The sequence below is a fragment of the Poecilia mexicana genome, unplaced genomic scaffold, assembly GCF_051168715.1.
Source record: "Poecilia mexicana isolate PSO_F unplaced genomic scaffold, ASM5116871v1 scaffold_15, whole genome shotgun sequence".
Classification (NCBI taxonomy): Eukaryota; Metazoa; Chordata; class Actinopteri; order Cyprinodontiformes; family Poeciliidae; genus Poecilia; species Poecilia mexicana.
In genome coordinates, this window is record NW_028263384.1 from 19,765,672 (window position 1) to 19,791,320 (window position 25,649).

The 25,649-nt window shown below is 40.3% G+C and overlaps 1 protein-coding gene across 3 annotated transcripts; it reads left to right on the forward strand.

The window, feature by feature from the left end:
* Positions 1-457: 457 nt before the first annotated feature.
* On the forward strand, positions 458-23,079 carry map3k4 (mitogen-activated protein kinase kinase kinase 4). Of its 3 annotated transcripts, none has more exons than XM_014983157.2 (26): positions 458-717; positions 7,209-7,396; positions 7,478-8,862; positions 11,044-11,457; positions 11,613-11,770; positions 12,901-13,017; positions 13,117-13,216; positions 13,347-13,430; positions 13,516-13,785; positions 13,865-14,014; positions 14,148-14,309; positions 14,397-14,530; positions 14,795-14,873; positions 14,979-15,057; positions 16,183-16,285; positions 16,554-16,673; positions 18,118-18,218; positions 18,320-18,400; positions 18,484-18,669; positions 18,754-18,824; positions 18,920-19,036; positions 19,133-19,292; positions 19,407-19,529; positions 20,683-20,789; positions 21,232-21,411; positions 22,211-23,079. In XM_014983157.2, the coding sequence occupies exons 1-26, from the start codon at positions 686-688 to the stop codon at positions 22,229-22,231; spliced, it is 4,722 nt and encodes a 1,573-aa protein (XP_014838643.2). In that variant the 5' UTR covers positions 458-685; the 3' UTR covers positions 22,232-23,079. The 3 variants fall into 3 exon arrangements, with proteins under 3 accessions (XP_014838643.2, XP_014838645.2, XP_014838646.2); XM_014983160.2 differs by lacking the exon at positions 458-717 and adding an exon at positions 783-986; XM_014983159.2 differs by lacking the exon at positions 16,554-16,673.
* The last annotated feature ends 2,570 nt before the right edge of the window (positions 23,080-25,649 follow it).

Below are 25,649 nucleotides of genomic sequence, written 5' to 3' on the forward strand. Positions count from 1 at the left end.
GCTTGTTGCTCAGAAAAGTTATCTAACAAACATTTGAGTCCTGCACGGAACATATTCGTTGATACTGAGATTAAAATTACAGTAAACACTTTACTGGATTTTGTAAGGCTATCGAGGCATCCCCATCACAAAGTCTGATTTTTATTTTTTTGAAAACGTGTAAGTAATGTATAATTTTCCTTCGAATTATGCATTAATTTGTTTTTGTTATGTTTCAAAATGTGAAAAGTTCAAAAGCATTTCAATTTCGTTTATTCGTGTACCGCCAATTCACAAAAAAATCTCAGCTCCAGTTCACATAGAGAAATCAGGAAATACTCAACAAATCATCCCAAGTATGACTACTCATCTTTACTAGTCAAACAGTGACCAAACGACAACTGATTCATAGTGACTACTCTGACGATAATAACAAGTTCCCCTTCCCAGTTGATGTGACAGCAGAAATGACCTATCCGGGTTGCCGTAGTCGTGAAAGGCTGTGGCGCTCCTCCTCAATGAACGTTGGAAAGATGGCGACAGCATACGCACAAGCGAGAGTCTATCGTGCCGGCGGATAGAAAGTGATTTAAAGAGACTAAAATCCACCTCCAGTGCAAAGATCGATCGGTGCAAAGTGTGTCAGATACCAATCAGAGATGGTGTGGCCCATGCACGGGTAGGAGCAAGAAGCCACTTGTTTGCTATGGAGCCTCCGGATCGCAACAAACCGAGCAGGTATGTTGGATTTGTTGAACAGACTCTTCACCAGCAGTAGCTCGCTTTGCCAAATAGGGAGCCGCGTTTAAGCTCTATGGGAGCGCTCGAGTACACCATCAGAAATCGACTTCCTGTCAAATAGTGTGCAAGTTATTGCATTTGCAACAGAGGAGTTGTAAACTTTTTTTAGGTGGGTGGGAGCTTGCTACATTTATGCGGATACCCGGACCTCTGCGGATTATTGGTGTCCACAGCGAAGAGGGGGGGATGCTCTGCGAGCGATAAAGGTAACACCGGGGGGGATTGTGAAGCGACATGTCAGGGAGCAGCTAGCTAACATCTTCATGTAGCCTGACAGTTTATTGTTCACCCGCGAGTTGATCTGCACACATAGACAGAACTCAGGTTGTAAGATTTGGTTAAAATGTGTTCATAATGTGAATTTTGAGGCGCTTTAGGTGTTACGCTAGCTTTCCAGACTTTGTAATTCATCATAATCGCGACCCACAAACTTTGCTGACTTCAGCTAGCATGTTGCTCCCACTGTTGTTGTTAATCCTGACTTTTCGCATCTTTCCTGCACGGTTTGTGCATATATACCTTTTGGACTGCGTCACATTTATTCGCACAGTTTATGCAATTGTTATTGACATTTGCAGATACAAATGTTTTTTATTATTATTATTTTTATCACCCCGCATGATCCCGATCAACATTTCTGCATGCTCGCCGGTGAACGATTTCAGTTGTTTTTAAACGTTTGCCATTAATGCAAGTCTCTTTAAGGAAATGCTGCTGCGTGTTTTCCCCGACAGATACTAAGGAATCCGCTGTTATGTCTTCCCCTCTCCTCCCTTCTCCTTACAAGCAGTCGTTTGTTTGCACAGAAAGCAACTTTGAGGATATTTGTCATGCAGTAACAAGTCTTGTCATTTGCCACAATCTCAGTTTTGAGTAAATAAACAGAGCATTTTTAGCGGTCTATTTCACTAATGATTGAGCACAGGCCAGTTGTTATTGCCTCCTGCGGCCACTTAGTCGAAGTGAATACACAAACAGCTTCAGTGATTGTGCAATGCTGGCCATGTTGATGTTTTTGCTGTCCAGTACAATTGCATGAAAAATAATAGCTATAATTGTGACCCACTTTCAATGCATTTGCTTTTATTCCAAAATCAGGTTTAGTCTATGCACCATTTGATACCCCGTTCCCGTTAGAGATCACGATTTTTGACTCCAACTTCAGTTTTTGAGATATGACACGCTGATTTTTTTTCTTTCTTTCTTTTTGCTATGTGCTTTGATAGCGGGAACACGTTTTATTTAAGCTAAAATAAATGAAAAACAAAATGCATTTCCATTAATGCACAGAAGGATATATCCTTAAACATGTTTTTTTTTTTCATAAAAGTCTAAACAGCACAACAACAAAATAATAGATGCACATATCAGTGGGTAGGAAGGAAGATGCCATTTCACGTTTAAAATAGTTTATTTGCAAGGCTCTGCAGTCAAAGTAAACCTGTGGGAGCTAACATTGCTTTCCTGCAATTGCAACTCTGCATTGTCTCTTTTCAAATTACTTTGAAATTGAAACAAACAGTAGAGAGCCACCAATCCACCAAGCGGAGATTGAAAACGACTATTTTCCCTTTATTTATTCAGATTAGTGGTTGAGTCATCCTATACCGAACAATTGTATATATTTTGTCATGTTTATTAAATGCTCAAATGACTACTAAAAAGAGCTCCCACTATTTTTGGTCATAAACTCCGTAGACAAACATTCAATATGTTTTCTTCAATTCATAACTGGGAACAATGTTGTAATCTTTAGAATACCAAATGAGAAGATGGCCAGAAGATTGGCATCTACACAGAGAAAGCTAATCAATGCATCTCTAATAAAAGGGCATGATTTCAGTTAGTTTGACTGAAATTGTTTTTAGTTTTGATGCTTTTAATGGCCACGAATAATAATAATAATAATAATAAATCTGTTTTTAGCATTTGGCCTGACGATTAGAAGAAAATTGGCAGATTCAGAACCCATGGACAATCGATTGGTGCATGTTTATCTTCCGCTTCTGTTGGAAAGTGAAGACACGCAGTCTTTGCAATCAACCAACACTTTTACTCTTTTGCGCAAAGTTCCGCAAATAAACTGCATTTAAAGGCTGAAATGGTTCCCCTGCGTGCACTCAACGCGAAACTCAATTTTATTTTGCGCCACTTGTCGAGCGTGGCAGCTCAGCTCAATCTCGCAGCTATGTTGAGGAAAGATGAGTTATGTGCTCACTTTGCAATTGAAGGCTATCTCTATCTCAGCAAGTACAGAGGTCCTTTGTCAATAATGCCTCAGTCTCAGTAAGTCTGAAGACATTGTGGCTCGCAGGCATTCCAGAGATTTCAGGATGTGGTGCACTGTGTGCTGCAGATTGCTGCCTGGAGCCCCATAGCCTCTGTCTTTGGGTAGAACTCATTAAAGTCTACATTTGCTGTTGGTGCAGGCTGCAGAATGCAGATGGATTCTCCTCTAATGCTTCCTAGCTGCATCTCATCTTTGCCCACACCTGCTTTTTTAGAGAGAAAAAAAAACTCATTTTCTCTCCTTCTGTCTCTGTAATCTGTCATTTCCTTTGTGACAATAGTATCCCTGTGTTTAAAAACTTGGTCAGCTGATACAAAGATGCAAATCATAGAAGCATCTTGGATTTGTCTTGATTTTTTTATTTATTTATTTTTGCAACACACATACCTGCAAATGAAAGTGAAAGCCGTACATGCTGCTCATGATGGCACAGTCTCACGAGTTTAAAAGGTGAAGGAGAGACGGCTGCATTTTCTGATACAAGTTGCAGAAGATGGACAGAAATCAATGACTCATTCTGTTAACCACAGTTTGCAAAAAGTCTCCTTATTTATGCCATGGGACGTGGAGTCATTAGTCCTGGCCTCCACTGCTGCATTACAACAGTTTGTTTTCTACTTTAGTCGCTCTGTAATTTATCTATGCATTAGACATGATATGGTGCAGAAAAATCTCTGCTCTGTTGCATGCAAACAGCATATTTTGCACAGTTGCATGCTGGAGAGGCTGGGAGGTCCAATCCTGGCAGTGTCGCTCTGTTCCAGCGAATGGGTGTGGTCAAGTACGTTGTGCTCATTGTTTGTGAATCCTGACAAACTCTGATCCGAGGACTGATCTTTGCTTCTCTCTGCCCTCTAATCACACTATGTACAAACGGGGTCAGTGATTCATGCTGCAGAATGCATGAGGGTACACCTCCATATGGAAGAGATTACGAGTGCACACACTTTTTCTTCCTTATTATTTTTTGGCACAACACCAGCAGTTAACCAGGGCTGAAAGCAGTAGCTAGTGGACCCATGCTTTTTTTTTTTTTTTTTTTTTTTTTTTTTGCAGTGGGGGGTAATCAAAGTATGTGCTCAGCCTACAGAGCTTCAGCTGTGCCTGCTTGACCTAATTAGAGCAAAGTGTGCTCTTACAAAACTCCAGCCACCTTTTCCTCCTCTTCTTCTCCCTGGAAAAGAAAGAAATCCCCTTTAGTTTGGTCATTGTAAGCAAGTGTGCTCACTAACCAGCTGTGTGGCATTCAGCTGTGGGCCTCACGGGGCCACGTGTCACATCAACACAATAGAGTCACCCTGCCTGTACAATAGGGTGGATGGTTGGTGTCAAAGGTCAGCCCCCCCTGACTCTGGCAGCCTTCGGTATAGCGCTTCTGTCGCTATTCAGAAAAGACTTTCGATTTTGTGCTGTTTATTATTCACTTAGTACTTCTGCTCGGGGGCACGAACATTCCTCTGGCCTTTATTGGGCTCCCAATGAGACATCAGATGAGCCATTGAGAGCAGCCAGACACCATCTGCAGTGATAATTCACTAGTGGCAGCCAGCAGGGAGCAGCTTGAGGACCATAGTGTGGCTGTGGTGAACTGCAGGACACAAAGGCCCTGGAACTTTCTCAGTGCAGTTTGTGCGTGGGTTTAGCGAAATATTTCTTTTTAAAAATATCTGAAAATTTTTTTTCTCATCCTTTTGATGAAGCTGCACACTGTGTGCTTGAAATGTCCCATGGTAACCTAACAAACAACCAGCCATGATGGCGTCACTAGTTCTTATTTCATTCCTGAGTGATTTAGTCACGCTCTTCTGCGACAAGCATCTCTTTTTAAAACTCGGTTTAATTCTCTCTCGTATGCACGGGCTATTTTTATCTTCAGACTCCGAGCGGTGTTGCATATCTATTCACTGTTTACATTGCCTAATTATTATTGTGACATCACTGTGACAGACGCAGCAAATGTTTACTTGCTCAACAGGTTTGTAAAATACATAGTTGCAGTATTACAGGCGACGGTTCTATCCAGGTTTTTTTTTTTGTCTAAGGTGATTTTCCTGCTTTAAGTGGGATTTGCTCTGACACACAATGGATTACTTGGCCCACTTGTGTCTTTCCTTATGGCACAGACATTTTGGGGGGCAGATGCTCAAGTTGAAAACATGGACACCTTGTGCTGCACATGAAACCAGAGTGAGATGTTTTTTTCCACAGGCAGCTTGAACATCATATGTGTCCCTATTTCAAATCAAGACACTGCTGTCTTGGGCTATACACAATACACTATGTATTAAAAAAAAGACAGATTTCAGAAGGGCACTTTTTTGTCCACAGGAAAAAGGGCAGGTGGCATAAAGGCATATGCAACATCTCAGATTTTGGAGAAGGCAGTTGCAGCAAATATAAACTTGATTATTATATATGGATGACAATAAATTATTTGGGTATATGTATGCGCTATCCACACACTAGTATATGGATAGTGATCCATGATTTGTATTTAAGATTATTTATGACATGATGGTTACTTATTTGATCTGGAAATGGTTGAATTTTATGTCTGTTGCACTATTTTTATCTATATATTACATCATTTAATAACTAAGAAAAAACAATTATGAAATAAATTATATTCACATGGCAGAAATTGCTTGTTTTGTTCCTGTTCATTGGCATTTCTTATTCAAAATTTAAAAATATGTTTAGTTTGGCATAACAACTTGGGGCTTGGAAGTAGGTAAATCATGAGAAAAATTAGATTTTATTGTAAGAAAAGAAAAATTGCTATGATATTGTGATTTCTTTTCCGCTTTATAGGCTGTGACTGGACAGCTCTCAGTCCTGGGTCCAGAATGTATTCCATGTTTGCACAAATGCAAACATTTTCAACAAAAAAGGACAAAACCTCTAAAATTACTACCCTGGCAAGATTTATCTCTTGACTGCTAGTATTACTTTTAAAATCTTCAAACGTTTCCATCTGCATTTAATCTCTTGATCGCCTCTAAGGTAGTTGGTACATCTAGTCTTGCACATTGAGATTTGGCAGCAGGTGTCCGTCTACCCTGCATGTCAGTCTACAGCTGCTTGCAGACTCATTGTGTGTTTGTCTGACATATTCTGTTTTGGGGCAGATGGGCAATAGAATCTGGATGTTCTCTCTTCGCCTCCTCAAAAAGCTTCAGCGACTGATATCCGGATTACCCCCCTCGCCTCCCTTTAACCACCTCTCTCCCCAGGGGAAGGGGTCCAGCCTTTTCCCTTTATGTTTCCACTACACAGATGTTAACAGGCACGTGTTGGGGAATGCTTCTCGGTTAGATGATTAATGACGGGAGTCATGGAGATTGGCATAGATGTAACCCATTTTCATTCAACTCTTCATCTGTTTCTTGGATTTCTTTGTGGGAGGGGGGAATGGTCAAGCTCTCTGGCCTTTCTTTCTAATCCTATTAAAAACGCTTAAGAAAAACATTGAGGGACAAAGCTCTTGACATTGTAATCTGGGAAAGCGTGCCGTTTGTTCTTGGTTCCCAAAAGGAAGCCGAATAGGCAATATTCCTTGACTTCTTTCTGCAGCCAGCTCTTCTTATAAAAAAAAACAAAACTGTATATTTTATGTCGCATCCATCACAATATTTGTGATTGAGATGGTTAAAATTCATCACAATTCACCACTTCAAGTTTATACATTTTTAAAACAATGTTGTTCCCAGAATTCACTGAATGTCCTTGGAAAACTTGCTGACACAGCGGGCAGAGTTGATGATGATGATGATAATATTCAGCTACTTGAGCTGCCAATTTCACCATAGGTTATTATCCTATCTGAACGTCTTCAGTCTAAGATGACTGCTATACATTTAGAAAGTTGCCAGACTCTACTTACTTTTGGTTGCTGGCAGAGATCCAGTGTAGTTACTATTGAGCCAACATGTCTGCCTTGATTTAGAGGAGGCTTACTGTGCACGGTGAAACCTACTCAAGACGGTTTGCTCTTTTTGATCCCTAAAGCTTTGCTTTCGATTTGACTGCTGAACGCTTACTTTAGCATCGCCTCCAATTTATTTTGGATTCTGTAAATGTAAAACTTCAACTAATGCCCAGATAATTTGTATTTCCCTCTTTCGTGCCGTCCTCACAGGCAGGCCAAGCCGACGGAAGATGCGTCCCAACAGAACTCTGAAGTTGATGACTCCTCTGACTTTCATAGCGAGGAAGATGAAAGCCTTTATGGCACATCTCCTCCTTATACCCAACGTCAGATGAAACGCATGTATGGCAAACAAAGGAGTGGCCAGTCCAGAGGTGCTGGACGATCTCCAAACAAAGGTAAGTTTCTAAGCTGATGTGGTCAAAGATTGTAGAAAATTCCTCCACTGTCCTGACTTTGGCTTTTGCTTTGAAATCCAGCAGATCTTGGCCCATCTGTCCAGACTGAGGGTTCCAAGCCAGTCGAGACTACTGAGGAGGTCAGCTTTAGGCAGGGCAGAAAGCATAGGGCCACACTTCGCTCTATAGAGAGAGACCACAAGAAGACATTTGAAGATTCTTTCATGCTAGATCCACTCGGAAAGTCGGGCAATTTCAGCATGGATCCACGGAAACATTACTTGAGCCTGGGCTGCAGCAGTTGTAAGCTGCCCGTTACTATGCCTCATATACGGACCCACCGGCAAACATCCAGGACGGACTGTCCTGCTGACCGCCTCAAGTTCTTTGAAACTCTGCGCCTGCTGCTCAAGCTCACGTCTATGTCCTCTAAGAGGAAGGAGAAGGAGCAAAGGGGCTTGGAGAACATGGCCTTCATGGGGCACAACAACGAGGTCATTTGGTTGGAGCTGCAGGCGTGGCATGAAAGGCGTTCCACCAGTGACCAGGATCTTTTTCTCTTCACTGAACGCAAAGCTATCCCAGAAATCATCAACAAAGTCCTGCACTTTAAGGTCAACTATGACAGCCTGAAAGGAGCTCAGTGTTTGGAGTCGCAAACAATCCAGGAACTCTGTCTGACTGAGGAGAAATCATTTGCTGTAGCGGAGACCAACCACTGTGGAGTAGACACCTGGGGCTTCAGTGCCTGTCCCTCATCCGCAATGAACGCCGCTGAGCCTCTGGGCTCCGGTGCCGACTGCAGGGAGCACCTTCAACGCCAGCGGCTGGCCTTTGAGCAGGTCAAGAAGGTTATGGAACTCTTGGAGTCCGTTGAAGCCTTGTACCCCTCGTTGCAGGCTCTTCAGAAGGACTACGAAAAATACGCAGCTCGAGATTTCCAAGGCAGAGTGCAGGCGCTCTGTCTCTGGCTCAACATCACCCAGGACCTCAACCAGAAGCTGCGAGTCATGGCCACGGTGTTGGGCCTCCACGACCTGTCGCGTATCGGGTGGCCCGTCTTCGAGATACCGTCACCTCGCTGCTCCCGTGGAAATGAAGAGGAGAACGAGGAAGACGAGGAGAATGACTCTACGGCCACTTTTACTCCTGAAAGCGACGTTGAGGATGGAGAGCCTGACGTGGAAGTTGGAAATCTTGCAGATGAAGAACTGTCTCCCATCTTGACGCCTAAATTTTCCCGCCTCTTGTCAGAGGAGGAGTTCCTCCCGGCCGCCATTTCTGGAAGTGCAGAAGCGGCTGCTGGAGGTGATGTGTTTTGCCCCACAGCTATTTACAGGCCATTTGTGGATAAGGCTCTGAAACAGATGGGGCTGCGTAAACTGATACTTCGGCTACACAAACTGATGGACCGCTCTCTCCAGAGGGCGAGAGCGGCGCTGCTTCGACACACTCCTGCACTGGAGGTAAGGACGTCAAACGTCTTTCGCTTCACAGAACTGTTGTATAGCCATTTACATTTCTACCTCCAACCCATTAATTTTCTGTCTACGGTTGCTCAAGAAAATGGGCACGCACCCTAGTTAAAAGGCCAGGTTTTTGTGATGTGAAAAACATTTTCCACTTTCATTGCCAACTGTATAACCTGTACAATTCAAAATAAACATGAGTAATAAAATATAAGAAAAACAAAACAAAAAAAGAAAATGCTGCACTAAATCTCTGTGTGCCCAAGAAGATTTTTTTAATACATATATCTATGAAACACTTCTTTTTACTTTATCTGTTGCTCAGGACAGCAGCATTTCATCAAAGTCTGGCTACCAGCATGTGGCTGATTAGCATTTGTCTTGCTTTCCAAATTACTACATATTTTTCTGTGAGTGAAAAGACGATTGCCTGCATTTTTCTTAAATGCATTCTAAGCCAGTAAAAAATATTTTCATTAGTAGATGGTCCTAAAGACAGGTGCTTTGGAGTTGCCAGCCACATGATGCCACTGTTAAACTAGGTGACAGACGGTTATTTCATTTTTCTTTTAACCAAACAAAATGCTCTAACTTGGGCAGATCTGTTATCCTCTACTTCGTCAGCCTTTTGTTCTTGTCCCTAGTGGTGGAGAAATTAATTGTCGGGACTTGTCTGCTTTAAAAGTTTACCAAGCTGAGATCAGAAGTATTTATAACAAGTTAATTTCTTGATTTTGTGAGCTAGTCTGACTTTCAAGAGGATAAAATACAAAATTCATTCATTTAGATGTAAATCAATGTTTGGTGTTTTGCTTGATCTTTGTACATTTAAACAAAACTCATTGAAAAGGGTTAGGGTAAGACTGATTATTTAGTTTGTAAGTTAGTAAACTTGCATAATCATTTCAGCATCAAACATCAAATTTGCTATTGAGGCTGCATAATTTTAGAATGACTTTACAATATTGTTAAATATTGCATTGGGGATTTTGACTACAATTAATCCACTTTTCTACCATTCCGTTGAGCTTTTTAATCTTGGTTACAAAGATATTTAAGGTTCCACCCATTGCGGTTTTTCTGGCTGATCACCAATGTCTTTTCTTTTTTTTTTTTTTTTTTTTTGTTTAATTTAAACTGACCCTGTAAGGTGTTATGGTGACATACATCTATGATGTTTTAATCTTATTCTTTTGAAAAACACAGCAATTCCCATAAAACAATACTAACTTATATAGATTAATTTGTCATGATTTAAATAAGGTCAGTTTCATAGGTATGCATCAGCCGAACACCCAAAATTAAGGACGTTGAGGCCCATTGATCACCTGACCAATCGGTCAGTGCTCCTCTGTCATACAGGACAGTAAAAATTAATCTGTGGCCACATTTTTTCATGCATTTTGTCTGAAATTTCATAGCTGTCTAAATATCACATTTAAGCTGTTCTTTTCTGTTGTGATATCGGATTGCAATTCGATATCTTTCTCAGCTCTAAACAATATCCATAACATTGTGCCAGATTAATTATCTTGGTTTAAAAATAAAACATTTTCACAAACTGCACTTCTTGGAAAGCAAATGAACCTTTTGTGTTCACTTTTGGAAATGATACATTCTGAATTAGCCTCTTCAGCTACATGCAGTTTTCTCAGCAAATAAGTGGATGAGCAAAGTAACGTACATGTTCAACTGCCGAGAGAAATATAGATCATCTATTTTGTTTATCAATGTTTTCCACAAATATTTTAGAAATTGCGTTTGCAGTCTGAAGTTATCGAGGAATAAAAGCGGCCTCGGGGCTATTTTATATTATCATGTTAGTAGTTTAGTGAAACATAAATTAGAGAAGTTCCCACCAATGAGTAAAGTAACTGATCTCAACTCAAGGTTTACAGCACACGGTGCTTTAATGAGATTAGCACAAATGGAGGAAAGGGGAACAAAGCACGAGTTATGATCTTAATTAGAGCGAAGTATCACCTTATTTGAAAGCTGAAGGTTAAGATGTGAGGCAGGAGGACACACATGTTCTTTGTTTCCTTTGAATGTTTAACCGCAAGAACGCAGTTCTGAATGACGTTTATCAGACGGAAGAGCCATATTGTACCAACATTTTGTGGAGTTGAGGGGTTTAATAACTTTTTTTTTTTTTCCCTGTGTGTCTTCCGCATGCAGTTTGCAGACCTCCCAGACCCCATGCTGTACAGCGATTACCTGCCGGAGCTTTCCCGCCACATGTCCTGCTCCAGTCAGACTGATCCGGAGCTCGGAGCTGACCAGGTGTCCTGGGAGGACCTGCGGGACATGGATCTCCCATCCTTCCGACCGGCGTTCCTCGTTCTGTGCAGAGTCCTCCTCAATGTCATTCATGAATGCCTTAAACTGCGACTGGAACAGAGGCCTGCCGGAGACCCCTCACTGCTCAGCATCAAGCAGCTGGTGCGCGAGTGCAAGGAGGTTCTGAAAGGAGGCCTTCTGATGAAGCAGTATTATCAGTTTATGCTGCGCGGCGTTGTAAACGATGGTCAAGGCCTGCAAACGAATGCCAACATAGACGACTTTGAAGAAGATCTGCACAAGATGTTGGTCGTATGTATTTCTTCAAATTTTTCCTTCCCTTGATGTCAGATTTAGTGGAGGATTTACCTTAAATGTGTAATTCCTGTTAAACATATTGAAAACTCTGACGGTAGTTGTGCGTAAGTATGAACCGTGTGGCTGTGTGCCGTCTGTTGTTTCTGCAGGTTTATTTTGAATATATGCGCAGTTGGATCAGGATGCTGCAGCAGCTGCCTCAGGCCTCTCACAGCTTAAAGAATCTGTTAGAGGAGGAATGGCAATTCACAAAGGTCATCACTCCTTACATCCGAGGAGGCGAGGCGCAGTCCGGGGAACTTTTCTGGTGAGTTCAGGTTAAATGTGTTCAGGTTTCAGCGTAATCAGTCATTCTACGGCACCGGAATATGCGTCAACATTCGAAGCTGTATAACACACGTTCCACTTGCCTACTATTGGAAACAAGAGTACATCCAGTTGCTCTGCTAAGCTCGGCGATGTTTTATGCAAGCAGCGACAGTAATGAGAACCAACTTTGCTGTCTTTCACGAGGGTTTTCATTCGAGACGTTTTCTGTCTACTGGTTTCTTCAAATGAAATCAGAAGCAGCAGAATAGGATACAAATGAATAAATAAAAAAAAAAAAAGTTTTGTTTGATGCCATCAAGTCAACAGAGAAGTAGTAGCACATATTCACTAAGCATATTGTCAAAATAGCAATTAAATGTGTTCGAAATTAGAAATAATTGAATTAAGATCATTTTCTGAGATAATCACTAGCTTTTTTTATCGACACCCCCTGCTGGTCATTAAAGAGAATGCTTCTTCCATTTCACTATAAGATTGTCAGCACTTGTTTCATCTCAGTTTGTAGTTGTCTTTTGTGTGCTCCATATTGATGAAAAATACCAATATTAACTATATCTTTAGAAAATGGCACTGAAATCAAACAAAATCACGATATTTGAGTCTTTAAAAGAATGTCAATTTGAAATTAAAAATAAGTATAAACCTTTTAAATTAAAAACAAACAACTTCTTGTTTGAGTCACAGCAGTTCCATTTGTGCGTCAACTTTTTCCGCGTTTTTGACGGTTTCCAAATGCAGTCTTTACCGTATTTTATTAGGATTTTATCTGAAACACCAACACAGCGTAATGCTTCACCCTGAACGTCTTCCCCAACATCTTCCGCACAGATGTAGGGAAACACCTACTGCAAATGCAGCAAAAATATTTTTAGATACCAGAGTGCCTAAAAATAAAATGAGAGAAAAAGGTCTAATTTTTCTCCCTTTTTTCGATTATGCATTTTATTGGAAAATAAAATACCTTGTTTGTGGCAGTAAAAAAAAAAAACTGTGTGGGAAAAGTTGGGAGGGTAGGAATACAAGTATATTAGAAAACATAATTGACATCAAAGAGTTGTTTGGAGGAGCCCATCGCCCCATATAAAAGGACTGTTATCGTCTTTGCAGCAACATTGCTGGGATGCTGCTGGAATCCACTGGAGAGTTTCTTGATGCTGGTTTGCAGAAAAGTGGCAATGAATTCTGGGAAAGTGCAGATGACAGCACGGCCTCAGATGAGATCAGGTTGATGGGGGATCACGTTCATATTTAAAAGTATTTTTGAAAAATGACATTTTCTTTAGTTTATTTTTCTCCCTTTGCTTTTTTTTTTTTTTTTGTCAGGCGTTCAGTTATTGAAACCAGCCGTTCTTTAAAAGAGTTGTTCCACGAGGCCAGGGAACGGGCGTCCAAGGCCCTGGGTTTTGCCAAAATGCTCCGCAAGGTGAGAATCACCAGAAATAAAATCTTTTACGTAAATCTACCTTTTTAGTTTGTATGTGTTTGCTTATGTTCTGTATTTGACTAAAGAACTTGGAACACTTTTCTTTTTTTTTTGCTCCGTTACTGTACAGGATTTGGAAGTTGCTGCAGACTTTAGCATCACCAGTGGGGTGCCTTGTCTTCTCGAGGCACTTAAAAAGAAAAACTATGTCAAGGTGCGCTTGCTCTTTTTTGCTCATTTTTCCACATATCACTTTGTTCTCGTCGTCCTCAACGCTTACCTCTTTGTTTCCATCTCAGATTCAGATTCCAGGCTTGGAAGAGCTCCAGGTTTTCGTGCCTTGTGGCTTGAAGAATCAGCGGCCTCTCATCCTGCAGCTCCTCAACGCTGCCGCTGGCAAGGACTGTTCCAAAGAGCCCGACGAGATGGCCGAGGATGATGCCTACCTGCTCATGAGCAAACACGGAGCGGGGGACTCCGCTCCAGATCCCGAGTGGGCGCGGTGGGACGGCAAGCTCCTCAAACTGGTCCCACAAATGGAGGCCGTTGACACTCTAAGAGCTATGAAGGTATTGAAGAAATTCTGACTAGATATCTGTGTGGGTTTTTGCGCGTGTGGCGTTCACATGGTTTTCCTCCTGTTTTCAGGTTGAGAACTTGCTCTTGATTGTGATGCAGTCGGCTCACCTGGTGACCCAGCGGAAGGCTTTCCAGCAGTCCATGGAGGATGTGCTGACCCTTAGCCGGGAGCAAACGTCCAGCCAGCCTCTCATTGCCAGCGCTCTGGAAGATCTCAAGGTATTGCATATCCTCCGTGTAGTGGCAGAGACAGACATTTTTCAATGTCTACCTACTTTCACATCTTTCTTTACTGTAGCAGTTTTGATTAACCCCAAATTTCTATTCTATTTATCTTAAACCCTCCTTACAGAACAAAGCCCTGCAGCTATGCATCAAAATAAGCACAGCCATCGACCGAGTAGAGTACATGTTCACCACAGAGATTGAGGCCGAGGTGGAGGAATCCGAGTCAGCCACTCTGCATCAGTACTACAGGGAAGCAATGATACAGGGCTACAATTTTGCCTTTGAGGTGAGAACAAAGACCACTCTGACATGCTTTAGAAGAAGCCTAAACGTCCAACTCTTTGCTTTATTCATTTACATTTTTTAAAAACAGTACCACAAGGAGGTGGTCCGTCTTATGTCAGGAGAGTTCCGACAGAGGATTGGGGAGCGGTACATAGCTTTTGCACGCAAATGGATGAACTATGTCCTGACCAAATGTGAGAGTGGGAGAGGCACCAAGCCCAGGTGAGGCTCTATGATAGTGACCCAGATATGTCGAACTTTAAGTAATTATGAGCAGGATTCAAAGGTTCATGGGAATCAAAGCACTTTCTCTGCATCTAGAAAACCACTCTTACAGAGCGAGATAATACATCTTTCTCTTCTTGTCCACATCTGTCATCTTATATATTTGTGACATAATTAATAGAGCAATTGTTCACCTACAGATCAAACAAAAACCCAAAAATGTGTTATTGCAAATCTCCAAACATGCTCTTTCTTCCACAGGTGGGCGACTCAGGGTTTTGACTTTCTTCAGGCGATTGAACCTGGTTTCATATCGGCTTTACCAGAAGATGACTTCCTGGTGAGATTACCCGATTCTCTTCTTTGCCTTTTTGTTTTATCTTCTATTCGTGCTCAAGTTGTGCTTAGATTGGACAGTTGTATTAATTCAAAGCTCTTTCTGCAGAGCTTGCAAGCTTTGATGAATGAATGTATTGGACATGTGATTGGAAAGCCTCACAGCCCTGTTACTGGCCTGTACTTTGGTAAGACGCTCCCTTGTCATATGAGATGTTGGTTTAAGATAGATTTTTAGTTTCTTTTATACTGCAAGTTTATTGTCATGGGAAGATAAATAACCAAAGTTTGTTTTAGTTACAGTAATTGTAACTAAACTATAAAAAAAAACAAAAACAGTGTGCTTTCTGCCCTCTAAGCTACTTTATTGTGAGAGAGTTTTCCAACCTTTTCTGTTATTTTTAGCTGACCGTTTGCTCGGCTCAGCATCTCATTGACAGACGCGGTTACAATCGGAATTGCGCAGGCATTTGTTTTATGAATTTTGGGTGATCTCACATTTTTCTGTCGACACACTGCAGTAGATGTTGACATGCCATTTGTCTTTCTGAGGTCACTTTTTTATGTCCTTTCTATTACAAAGTAAAATAACCGACTGAATAGTAATGGGAGCCAAGAATTGCAATAGTATAGCTGTTTTTAAACAAATGAGATGAAGATTACCTTTAGTATTAATATTTCAGTATATATAAAAAAGTGATTTTCAAAAGATATTTAGGTCCTTAAGCTTAAACTTTGTCTTAACATTCAGTAACCTACTCTGCTCTATGATGCACGGCTGAGTAAACGTATTTTAGCTATTTAAAATGAAATGTTTTGTCATTTTACTTTTTTTTACTTCCAGGCAGCTATTAGAATGCATATGTAGCATTTACGCTGTTTGCTACAAAGGTGCATCTGTATTCTGCTAGTGTTAGCTAAGTTTAGAAGAAGAAAGCAGTCTGAATAACTCTGGACTCATAAAAAATTGACATTGTATCATGTTTTTCTAAGATTTATTTATTTTTGGCCCCTGCTGGTTTTTGTCACGTTTTTTTTTTTTTTTTGGTAAATCTTTGGCTGCATCTGTAAGTTAAGTCCCACTGATGTCATTGATCAAGCCTGTTAAATTTTGATTAAACTACATGTGAAGAGTCACAGAAGGGCTTCAGACATAATGTAGGAACAACTTAATGTTGAAAACACTACCACACTCATCCCTGAATAAAACGAAAGGAAGGCTAATTCTAGCTTATAAACATTGTTAATCTATAAAGAATTCAAGATTTTCTTTTTTGTATGAGATGTGATTTGTAATATGATTTCTTCCCCAGCACCCAGAAATAGTCCTCGGCCTGTAAAGGTTCCTGCTCCAGTCCGCTGCCACAGCGACCCACCAAACCCTAACTTGTTTATCCCCAGCGCTGAAAGTTTCAAGTAGGTCACCACAGTTTAGGTTGTTATAATTTGGTTTGGTGTGCATGGCTCTGCTTCTTAAGTTCTTATAGCTGAGCAGCTCTTTGCATTTTCTAGACACTATCTGCTTTTTCTTTCATTTTTCCATACATTTAAAGTGTGTGCGAGTGAGTGAGTCTGTTCCACAACCAGTCACACACACACACACGTACATCAGCAAAGATCCTCAAACAAAACTGCCTAGCCCTCCCAAGGCAGCGCTCCTCAGTTTGTGTTTTTCGCCACACAGCTCTCGAAGCCTTCCCTGCGATCTGCGGAACCAGCTGGTTCCCAACGGCCCTCGGCCCATCCCTCAGGGCTCAGGGGAGCACAGCCCCATGAAACCCAGCAGCAGCCCCAGTGACGTCAGGTAGCCTTGCCCCCCCGCCCCTGACTCCCCTCATTAACACCGTGAGCGTTGCAGTGTCAAACCGAAACCGTTGTACAGGTTCTCCACACTGATGGAGGATCTGTCTCATGTCTCATGTTTTGATTTTGGTTCCAAGGATGGATCCATGGCACTTTTTTTGTTGTTTTAGTGATGAAAAAGGCTACTACGTCACACAGGTTTTGTGGCCAATATCTGATATTCATACAGTCTTGACCTCAAGTTACCAAAAAAAACAACAAAAAACGGAAATGATTTTTTTTTCTTTTTCTCCCTCTTGCCACAAGCGGTCATTAATTAATTTATTCTAGCAGCAGAGACGACTAGATGCTGCTTCTCCGCAAGGCATTCTTGCAAAACGGGTTTCATTAATATCAAGAAACAAAACATGTTTTTAAATTGACTTTAGCATCCGGTATAAATTAGCAATTTTCATAGTAAGCATTACCAGAAAATGATTCTCTGTGTCGCCCTTAGGAAATGTAGCCTACCTAAGATTCCCAAAAGACTGTGAACACTGTAATGTGTTCAGCCGTCTTATCTGCTGAAAGTCTTTATCTCTCTCTCTTGCAGCCCAGATGAACCACAGATGCAGATGTTTCTGCATGAATTAGTTTTTACGACTATGGCATGGTTCGGTTTTATATTTATGTGCTGAAAGACACACATGCATGGAACTTCATGGTGTTCTCTAAGAATTTCATACAATCTAAGAATATAATGTTTTTTCACCTTTTTTCAGCCATTACAGTTTATCCAAAGATTTTGCAAATCCCCTAAAAAAATTGATTAGACAAATCCTGACCACTGGTCATATGAAGACTGATTGTTGTGCGTGGAATGAAAATGAATAATATCTTACTGCAGTAAGTGAGATAATATTCTGCTTTATAGTGACTTCTGCTTAAATTTGGTTATGGCTTATTGGTGAGTGGGATGATAACTACAGACTTTTGTTCCCGCAGTCTAACCTTGTGACTGTTTCCAATGCATGCTCAGCTGCTTGTGGGTTTTGTTTTTCTGTTTTTCATTTATCTAAAAATGAAAACTGACAACGCTTGTAAAAATTCTGCTTAATATGTAAAACGTGGAGTAATCATAAACGACGAGGTAATTGAAATTTCTAGTAATTGTTTCACAATTACATGGTTTCCTGACATTATGCATGAGAAATTTTGACACAGGATCAAATACTGTTTTTGTCAGATTAACCAGCCTATATTGAAGGATGAATGGGTTTTGCAGGTTTTCATAAGGTGCACATTTCCACAGTTATTGAATTCCAAGAAGCCCCCTAGTGCATTATATTATAACTACTTATAAGGTCTTTTTTTTCGTGAGAAACCCTTTCGCTGAAATTTGCTGTTCTGGGCAGTAGTGTGCATTTGGAGAGAAGAGTTGCTAACTTTTCCTTCATTGTTCTCAGGGTATCCAGTTTCCATGAGAATGATCGTCTTTCAACGGTTGCAGCAGAATTAAATTTCAAATCACTGAGCCGCCACTCGAGTCCCACTGAGGATAAGGAAGGTGGGAGCTCACACTGACCTGCAGGACAGATATTCACCCGCTCGCCTAAACTTGCTTATGTAACTTAAAAAAAATAAATAAAAATGTTTCGATTGTTTCAGAACCTTCATATCCAAAGGCTGATCCAAACAGCTCCGCACGCAGAAGCTGGGAGCTCCGCACCCTCATCAGCCAATCCAAAGGTGAGCTTGCTTCGTTCAGAGCAGTTTGATTCGTTAGCTCATACATAACGGCCACTTTGCCGACTCTCCTTTTGTGGTGGCAGACGCGACAGCCCGACAGAGCCCAATGGATGCCGTCCGTCGCTCCATTCGAAAATTCGAAGAGAAGCGCTATGCCGTGATGAAGCAGCGGAACATAATTGGTCAAGTGTGTCACACGCCAAAGTCTGACGGCATGCATGTTGGGCTCAGGAAGGTGACTTTCAAGTGGCAGAGAGGCAACAAGATAGGTACGGCTGTGTTTGACTGCTGTTTTGGTGATGATTATAGTACATCTGCAGACAATAATTTCACTATTTTGTATGGAACCTCAGGTGAAGGTCAGTATGGAAAGGTGTATACCTGCATCAACGTGGACACTGGAGAGCTAATGGCTATGAAGGAGGTATGTAGCACAGGTGATCTTCAGTATGTTAAAGAACACGGAAACAGAACTGCAGATAAAGTGTTTTATTTAATTTTAAAAAAATATATATATAGATACGGTTCCAGCCAAATGATCACAAAACCATCAAAGAGACTGCTGATGAGCTGAAAATATTTGAAGGCATCAAACATCCAAACCTCGTGCGGTACTTTGGAGTGGAGCTCCATCGAGTAAGAAACCTTCCACACACTCAAGGCAGTGTGTGTGCGTGTGTGTGTTTCAGACTGAAGCGTGTTGGTGTGAACTCGTGTTTGCTTTTCCTGTAGGAGGAGATGTACATCTTCATGGAGTACTGCGATGAAGGAACTCTGGAGGAAGTTTCCAGACTGGGGCTTCAGGAACACGTGATCAGGCTTTACAGTAAACAGATCACTACAGCCATAAATGTTCTCCACGAGCACGGCATTGTTCACCGTGATATCAAAGGTCAGCGTCGGATTTATGTAAATACTTATTCTGCATGTGATACGTTTCAAAGAAAAAGTGGAAAATTTTCTCACCAGTCACCATTTTATTAATCTTTTTTTTTTTTTGTGACAGGTGCAAATATCTTCCTCACATCGTCGGGCTTGATTAAGCTGGGCGACTTCGGCTGCTCAGTCAAGTTAAGGAACAACACTCACACCATGCCAGGGGAGGTGAACAGCACACTGGGAACAGCCGGTAAGAAATGGTCTCACCTAAGAGTTTGCACACATGTTGAATTGGTCCAGATATTATTTGGCAGACCAACAATAGCTTTTTAGAAGTTGTAAATCTCAGTAAACAAATGTCACAACTGAGATTCCTCAAGGCTCCATCCTAGACTCCTCCCTCCCACCCCCAATATCTGTAGATGTCCGCTAGCACAAATTATAGAGCACTACAGCATTTTTTTAGCATATACAGCTCTGGAAATAATTGAGACTTCTGCACTGAACCCCATTGTAAACCTCATTGTTATTCCACCAAATATTGATTTCTGAACTCTTCCTGAGTTAAAACACTATTGTTTCAAAATTAATATGAACTTATTTTCTTTGCATTATTTTAGGTCTGAAAGTACTGCATCTTCTTTATTTTGACAATTTCTCATTTTCTGGAAATACTAAATTTTTGCTTGGAATTTTGGAGATATGTCTCTTAATTTTAATTTTCCTTTTTCCAAATCTATATATGCTGAGGGCATATAATTATGAACCATTTATGTTACTTATTTTGTGTCAATTGCAATTGTCATTTATAATATCTGGACAGGTCAGAATTTCCCCCAGTCTAATGCAGTCATTGTTTTTTGAACAATGCAAGGGTAACCATCTGGACTCAGCGATGCTTTAAACCACAGAGTTTGCAAGAAACCTTGGTGTCATCATGACAATAAATGTTAACATCCACCTTGAGTCTATCACTACTGCCCTCTTAAAAGCTTTGTCAGAATGACAGGGTTCCTGCCAAAACAGGACACAGAAGAACTGATGTATGCATTTCTCCTCAGTAGGTTGGATTATTGTGATGGTTTTTATAAAATAGAGAAGCCTGCTGCAGATGACCATAGAACATATCACTGCACTGGATCCACCACTTCTAAAAAAAAATATTTACAATAGCAATATCGATAAATTATCATACAAGAGCAATTGAAGTTTAAAAGATAAAACATTATCTGGAAGCCAAGCCAAAATATCAACATTAAATGTTGCCTCTAGACTATAACACTGTGCTGCATGTATCCATTTAATAGTAATGGTAAGCTGCCATTTGTACCAAATTATCCAACATCATTGCATTAATGCGGTTTTGGTTTATATCGTCACTTTTGTGTGTTCAAATTTTCTAGCATATATGGCACCTGAAGTTATCACAAGAGCAAAGGGGGAAGGTCATGGGCGAGCAGCAGATATCTGGAGTCTGGGCTGCGTCCTGATTGAGATGGTGACTGGAAAGGTAAGCAAGAATGTTTCATTACACATGAAGTATCACAGCTTTGTTTGTTTTATATAAAACAAGACTGACAATAGATCTGAATAAACTCTTTTGTAGCTCTCTATACTTTTTTACAATAAATTAGTACAGGTACTTTTTTTTTTTTTTTCAATGTTTTAAAAAAAGTTCCACAAGTTTCCTTTTCGCCCAGTAACAGTGAGGCACTCTGCAAAGCTTCCAGTGAAAACTGATTGTGGTTAAAGCTGCTTTTTAAATAACAGAAACTGTAAAAAAAAAAAAAAAAAAAAGTTATTTTCAGTTGCAGGCCTAAACGTGTTGTGTTTTTACTTCCTCTTTTACTTCCCACCAGAGTAAGTTCACCTGAACAACAAAGCAAAACTTACGAAAAAAAAAAATACCGCAAAGAAATGACTTACTTTGTGACGTTTATCTGCATCTGCAGAGGCCCTGGCATGAGTACGAGCACAACTTTCAGATCATGTACAAAGTGGGCATGGGCCACAAACCGCCGATCCCTGAGAAGCTCAGCACGGAGGGGAAGGACTTCCTGGGTCACTGCTTGGAGAGCGAACCTAAACGCCGCTGGACAGCCAGCATGCTTCTTGACCACCCGTTTGTCAAGGTAAAACAGATTACCTTTCAATTTCAAAGCTCCCTTTACAACCTTTAAGTTTTATAAAAAAAAAAATATATATATATATATAAAACTCAGAGTAATTACAGAAAGTATTGTCTACTTCAAGTGTTTACTTCTGATGGTATTGGCTTATAGCTCATGAAAACCCAAATTTCAGTTTTTATTGAAAAGTATTTCCATGTATTGCTAAAAATAAAGTCTCAGTACTCGGTCTGGCCTTGTTTTCCCTAAAGTACTGTAGTGATGACAATGTGATCAACCTTGGGTCTGCTGAGATGCTATAATGTCCAAGTTGCTTAGATAGCATTCTGCTAGTCTGCCTTCTTAGTTCTCGTCTGTCATCTTGCTCTTGTCAATACTCCACAAATTCTCCATGTGGTTTATGCCATTATCAAACACAGCAGTAGCACAGGGTCATTAATCAGGTATCTGTATTTCTGGCAGAACGTTTGTCTGCAGAGACACACAAAGTGTTTGAACATACCTAGCATAGCATAAATAGCTATGCTAACCTGACTAAATGTAAGCTGAAATTTTAGCTTACTTTTTATAATAGTATGGCCATAAAATTCATGTGTTAATATGTACTTATTTTTTTAATATTCCTTGCATGTCATTCAAAGAATTTTTGATTTCATTAGCTGCTAGCCATAATCATCAAAATTAAGAAAAAATAACCACTGTGTGTAATAAACGTGCAACAGTTTGAATGTTTGAAAAGCTAATAAAAAGACTTGCCCGTCTTCAGCCGGCCCTCACAAGATCTCCTGTTTATCCGTTTCAGGTTTGCACAGATGAGGAGTGAGCAGCACCTTCTCTTTGGCTTTTCACGTTTACAAACTGAAGCACTACTGTACATGCTGTTTGGCAAAAGAAAAACAAACTGTGGACGCAAGAGGGAGTTATGGCTCAAGGCACATCGAGTTAAACTGAGGAACTAACACATTATCATTTCAGAGGACAACTGGATCTATGAATTAAATAATTGTGTCTTTATGTAGCCATGGTTTGTGGTGGTACTGTACATACTGTAAGAATAGGATTGGCCTTAATTCATGTATAAAACAATGTTGTAAAGTTAAAAGTAATTGCCACATATATTTCACTGTTGACATCTATAAAAAGGCAATGAGGAATACTTTTTTTTTTTTTAATTGGACGGAGGATGGGGCGTATCTATAGCACTTTTAAACTGTATATCCAAGGGGAAAGCCAAGTAGAAAAGGAGGGAACCTGAGTGAGTCACCATAAAGTAAAAATGTGGCTACCCTCTGTGAATGAAAGAAGGCAATAGTTTCCCTTTATTAAATGAATGCCATCCAAATATTTAAATATTTTTTATTACTTATTCTGAACGTTTGGGCAATAAGAAGGATTATTTAGTGTGTTTTCTTTGCCTTTTTGCTGAGGAGAAATTGTCAAGTTGGAGCAACGTTCAAGTCTGCTGGTCACTGGTGATGAGCTGCCCGTGTGACTGTGGCGTAGCCAACTCAAAGGAGAAAACAGGACCGGCTATTCCTCCCTGCTGCTGAACACAACGCACACACACATGCATACACACACATTGACATACTCCAGAACTTGTGGTCCTCTGCTGCTCCTACAGTGTTTGCTATGTAAAAACATTAATAAACCAATTATTGTTTTCAGTAATTTTTCATCTCAGAATTGGACTCATTATTACAAGAAACTATCATATGGTTGTTCTAAAATACAAAGTTAAACTTCTCCACCACGCTTGTGTTTTTTTGACAGTCAAATGAATCTAAAACTCAAATCCTGAAACACTGAGTTGTGCAAATGTCACTTAAGCATGCTTTATAGTGAAGTGTATAGTTATTTACATGACAAATGAACGCTGGCGGGAGTCTGCCACTGATCATCTTCCTGTGAAACGAGTTCTAGGAAATGAATTTGTAAACCGTTTAAGTCAAATTCACTTTCCTTGCAAGTCGGCTAGTTACTAAACTATAAATCCATTTGTCCTGTAAGAACCTCAGCGGTTTGTTAGAAAACATTAGTGAACGAACAACAAAAACACTCCTGCAGGTTAGGGACCAACATTGTGGGAAGGTTTAGGTCATTGTTGGGTTGTAAAGTAATATCCGATGCTTTGAAAACCTTAGAGGTTACAGAGCACCGTTCAATCTAGATCTGAAAATAAGAGCTGGCACAACTGCAAACCTGCAGCGACAAACACCTGATCCTACAGGCTTGGTAAGAACAGCATTAATCAGAAAAGTAGTTAGGAGGCTCATGGTAACACATTTCAGAGATTCTGTAGATGCCACAATTGATTATAAATCTGGAATTAATAGACCAGGAACAAAATAATCCATTAGAAGTATTATTTACAGTTTTCCACAAACTGCATCACATTGAAAAACTTTTTTTTTTTAGTCTGAGACCAAAATTGAACTTTCCACCCTACATGCAAGATGTGTGACTAAAAGCTGACACTGCACACCACCTTCAACGCAATATTTCTACATGGCATTAGCAGAATCATGGTGTGCTGAAATGATCTAGCGTAAAAGCGATGTCTAGTCCCTCCGTCTCCTCTTTGGAGACATCCTTGCATTACACCTCAGTTCTTTTTCCTTTTCCAGTCATGTAATTGTAATCTTGTGCTTGAGGTCACAGTTTTCTGTCTGCCCTTACTTTCTAAAAGGCTTCACCTGATGGACAGATGGCCTTTCATATGACGGAAAATTTTTGTGGGAAAAAAAAAAAAAAAAAAAACCCTCCCTCATGATTGTTTTGTCAACTTCTTGCCATTATAGTGCAATGACTCCAAAACAAGCCTAAATCATCCCCCACACCTCTTCCTGACTTCAGTGGTTGAGGTGTTAGTGCTGATATGCTTTGATTTAGCTCTGTGTATTATGACCAGACGGCTGAACACAGTCGCTTCAAATGCCTTGTGGTTTATCCAGTTTATGCAGGTTTGTAACCAAGCTGTACTCTATTTGGAGTAAAAAGATCATCTCCTAGCAACTCATCCAGAAAAACGATACATGTTCAGTCTTGATCTCAACTGTAACGTCTTAACTGAAAGTGACAGAGCTTTAGATCTGATCAAATATATCAAGTAAATGTGGCTTCTGCTGTTTTGGTTACTACAAAAGAGTAAAAATGGAATCAGTTATTTGAACCTTGCATTACATTTTAGCTCAGATATATATATATATATATATATAGATATATATAGATATATATATCTATATATATATATATAGATTATGCATGTTTCAGTGAGGTTAGGATCTGATAAATTCCAGGCAACGTTCCAAAATTTTACCGCTCTACGGTCTTTGAAAGCCTTTATCGCTTTCCCTCATAAAACAGTGCCTTATGTCCTAGATCACCTCATTGTGCCTGAATTGTTGGAAGAAGTTGCTATTTAAGGAAGTTTTTTTTGTGTGTGTGAGAAAGCGTCCATTGGATAGATTCTATCAGGATGCTTCACATTTGGCACAACAGGCTTTGAGGTCAAACCCACTTTTTCCACTTTAGACAAATGAGTTCCCAGATTCACCTAAGAATGACTCAAAAAAATAAACCTTTGCACTGCCTGATTGAAGGTTGAATAAACGCAATTATGCAGCAAAGACAACAAGAAATGGTTCTGTGTCAGTTGGGGTGTAGTGAATATTCTGAACTCTTCTCTGTAATTTGGCCTCACTTTCAATTTTCTTTTAGATTTTTAGGCCACTTTGATGAAAAGCAATAACACTCTGACTCTTATAATAACTCAGCTGTTTAATATAGGGATTCAGATATTACCTGAAATTAAAGATCCGAACCACCACTCTGCAGCAAGTCCAGCTGAATTTAGGGCAATTTGACTAACTCCGGCTTCAAGAAGACAAATGAGTGATTCCTATTTTGGGACGTGTAGTTAAATATTAACAGTCAGTAATACAGATATCTGCACCTCTCACCCACAGGCAGCACCTGATTTACAGGAAAGGACCCGATTTACAGGAAAGTGGGAGGCACTTGAACTGAGATCTCACCAGTTACTGGAGGGCTTTCATGTTGCAAAAACCTGTAAGACAGCCACTTCCTCAAGACAAACGCCTGATTAGGAGAAATGACACCAGGATTCACTCCCACACCACCAGTTCAGCTCCTGCTTAATGTTTTTCTAAGGCATGTCATCAGCTCGTCCCACCAGGACTTAATAACAATGTTTCAGAAATAAAAACTCTGGTGATTAT